The sequence below is a fragment of the Cibotium barometz genome, chromosome 24, assembly GCF_041138505.1.
Source record: "Cibotium barometz isolate CiBa-2024 chromosome 24, ASM4113850v1, whole genome shotgun sequence".
Classification (NCBI taxonomy): domain Eukaryota; kingdom Viridiplantae; phylum Streptophyta; class Polypodiopsida; order Cyatheales; family Cibotiaceae; genus Cibotium; species Cibotium barometz.
Window position 1 is genome coordinate 5,833,990 of NC_141069.1, and position 3,737 is coordinate 5,837,726.

Here is a 3,737-nt window from a genome sequence, read left to right on the forward strand (position 1 = left end):
GAGAGAGAGAGAGAGAGAGAGCAGGGAGAGAGAGAGAGAGAGACGAGATCATGTGCCCTCGTAGCAGCGATGCCGGCCTTCCAGGGCTCTGGCACCAAATGGCCAGACGCTCCGACGATCCTTCGTGCCTTGAGCAAGCCTTCGAGGTGCTGGATAGAGACGGTGACGGCGAGATCAGGTCCCCGGACTTGTCTGCCTTCTTCGCCAGCTGCGTGGGGCAGGCCATCAGCGACGAGGAGGTGAACTCCATGATAACCATGGCTGATTTGGACGGTGACGGGGCAGTGAGCTTGGAGGAGTTCCGGTGTCTCATGGACATCGGCAAGGGCGGAGTAGGTGGCGCCGACGACGGTTTGAGTCGGGCGGAGGGCAGGGCGATGCGGGAGGTGTTCCATGTACTGGACGTGAACAAGGATGGGCTTCTGAGCAGAGAGGATCTCCAGGCCGCCATGGCCATGTTTGGGCAGCCCCTCTCCGACGAGGACCTTGACGCCATGGTGGCCGTGGCCGCTGGCCAAGCGGCGGTAAGCAATACCACAGCCATCGACTTTGAAAGTTTCTCCAGGCTCATGACGGCAACTTAAGAGAGGAAATTTTCCATCCATGACGCCACCATTGTAGAGCAAATGTCAATTTGTTGACATGAAAATTTTCGATTGGTCTTAATCGATGGTCTTGTTTTTTTGTTTTGATTCTTATTCTCCTAACTCTCCTAAAGTCTTTACCTTGGCCAAATTCTCTTCTAAAAGTAATATAGACATCAATAGCTTGTACAACTAAGATTACCAAAGCCTCATGAATCAACTTCAAGGCTAACCTGAAATTCATCAATCTTCTTACATGTTTTCAAACTATTTGCCTAGAAAATCACAGCTCCCAATTCATTGCAAATGATGAAAATAGTTATTTCTATAAATAATTTTTAAATATTGATCAAGAAAGTAATTCCTATGGAAAAAAACATGTTTGAGCCATGTTACAATGCTACAGGAACCTTCTTTGACACACAAGTGCAACCTTTTGGTAGTGCCAAGTTTTGAGTCATCCCACATAGAGCAAATGGGGCATGGCTAGCTGAGATCAACGTTGGTATTAGAAAACCCAAAGTTAGACCTAAACATATTTATAGTTTAAATTTTGTGTGGGTGAATAATAGGGGCCTAATTCTTGTGAGAAATGAAATAATTAAGACGTTCAGAGAAGGATAAGGGGGTTGCAAACTAAGGTTTGTGTAAAGTTTTAGGAGACTGAAAAGGTTTAAAAATGATGCTTTGCATAGTGTAAGATAAAACATTTTTTTCTCTTTTACAAAATCAAAAGTACCAATCATTCATGAGAAATGCTACCAACAAGGATGCAATCTCTCTCTCTCTCTCTCTCTCTCTCTCACACACACACACACACACACACACTCACACCGCACATGTTGTGTTCCACTCTTAGATTAGAAAGCATAAGAGTCATGAAACAAAGAAACATGATTGCTAGCCTCTCTCTCTCTCTCTCTCTCTCTCTCTCTCTCTCTCGTGTGCATACTACCCACACACACCACATGTTCTATTCCCAGTTTTACAGCAACGAGCATGAGAGTCATGAGACAAAGTCTCTCCCTACAGATGGCACTTCCCTACTCCTCCCTAAGGTGCCCCTTGTGCTAGATCCAACCTTGTTATTGGCCATCCTTTTTAGAATATCTTCTTAGCTCCCTTCTTAAAGGATCACACCCAGGAACCTTATGCGCTTCATCTTGCCCTGAATCCAAAACCCTTGTATCTCTCACCTTGCTAAGGCCAATCATGTCAAGTCCTCTTGGCCTAAAAAGATAAATTTTAAGAGAGTAAAGGATGTACTCACATGGCTAGGAGTATCCCAAGAATCACCAATATGTGACTTGATTAAAAATGAAGCCTAAAGTTAGTACTATTGTAAGGTTTAGGTTTGCACATCAAAGAAAGAAACACTTCAAAATATGGGTCCCCTATTTGCTCTCTTCTTGAGCTCTAAAATTTCTAACTCTTCTTTAAGATCACCATTGCCTATATATTCTTTCTAGAACTTACATGCTAAATTAGTATGAAGGACGATGATTGTAAGCCACATCAAGGCTAGAAGAGTATGGAATTGCATGGTCTGCATACAATACAACAAGAGAGAAAGTGTGATTACTTCCTTCAATGTGCGAACAAATTAAAAACACAAGTGCCATGAGTGGTGTTATATATAAAATCTCGAATATGCAAGCGATGATCATGAACAATTGAGATATTATTTTGAATAATAGATTAAAACTTTTTTGTGCTTTCATTAATTTAAGTTTTGTAAAAAAAAGGGATGAGGTTATAAGTTACACAACATGATTTTTAACCTTAGAAAATACAAGATTATCTTTGATTTGTTTATCAATTGATTCATCCATTTTACTTTTATTAACATGTGCCATAAGATGTAGTTTTGCTTTCAAAGTCTTTTTTTGCCATTATTTTTTGAAAGTTTTCACCTCACTAAAGATGTTGACTTTTAAAATGTAATCACGACCTACCCAAGGCTAGATTTAAAAAATAGGCTGAGGAAATTTGAAGATGAAATGCTCAAAGTAATAAATGAGGCTATGCATCACCAAAAAATGAGGCTATGCGCGTCACCAAAGTGAGGCTAAAAATGAGGCTATGCATCACAAAAGAAAAATGACACAAGGTTTTTTTAAGTAAAAAATTCTTGACGAATAGCGTCAAAATTTATATTTGATTGTTCACTACAACATTTGCAACGTTTACAAACAATGCACATATTTTTTTTGTTGCCTCCCTTCTCTTAATCCTCTTGCTTCTCTAACTACTTGCTCCTCTCTCTCTCTCTCTCTCTCTCACACACACACACACACACACACACACACACACACACACACATAATTGTGTGCGTAAGTCTCCTACATCATTGGCAAAGAGACTATATACAACTATTATCACATTGGCATTGCATAGACAAGAAATATATGTCACATAACCACAATATAGACGACTATCATAATGGAGGTATGATCTTTCAACTGCAAAAATATGTATGAATTTGAATTAATGCACAAAATCATACAAAACAATGTATGTGTGAGCATCATAATGGAGGTAAACTCTTTCCATTATAAAGATATGTATTGCTTTTAAAATTAAAACCAAAATCATACAAAATAGTGTAGCTGATACAAAATAGTGTTTAACTGATACAAAATATAGATGCTACCTCTATTTACTATTTAGGTACAAAGGAGTAGGATGAGTATGGCTCAAAACACAAAAAGCTCTCTATACAAGAGAGAAAATTACCCTAAATGTCTTGATTATGATCATTAGATGCTTTATGAAACTCTTCCTCTCCTTGCTCCTTATCCTCCATATGTGTGGGTTCTTCACCGCAAGGAGAGCAACCTTGTTCTTATACCATGAACCAACAAATTATATAAGACTTAGTCTACATATAGAATATCGTATAAACAAGAAAAATTATAGTTAATATATATGAATCCTAGTTTTGATATGAAATGTGACTCATACATACCTCTTTCCATTATAAAGATATGTATTGCATTTAAAATTAAAACCAAAATCATAGAAAATGATATCTGCTGACTGATACATAATATAAATGCTAGCTCTAGTTAGGTACAAAGGAGTAGCATGAGTATGGCTCAAAACACCAAAAACTCTCTATACAAGAGAGAAAATGACCCTAAACATCTTGAT

General features: G+C 38.5%; 1 protein-coding gene across 1 annotated transcript; it reads left to right on the top strand.

The window, feature by feature from the left end:
- Positions 1-987, top strand: LOC147624839 (uncharacterized). The gene has a single exon (XM_086818069.1). The coding sequence runs from the start codon at positions 51-53 to the stop codon at positions 582-584; it is 534 nt and encodes a 177-aa protein (XP_086674195.1). The 5' UTR covers positions 1-50; the 3' UTR covers positions 585-987.
- Positions 988-3,737: the final 2,750 nt, after the last annotated feature.

Coding starts and splice junctions, on each gene's coding strand:
- LOC147624839 (XM_086818069.1), top strand. CDS start 51: ATGTGCCCTCGTAGCAGCGATGCCGGCCTTCCAGGGCTCTGGCACCAA.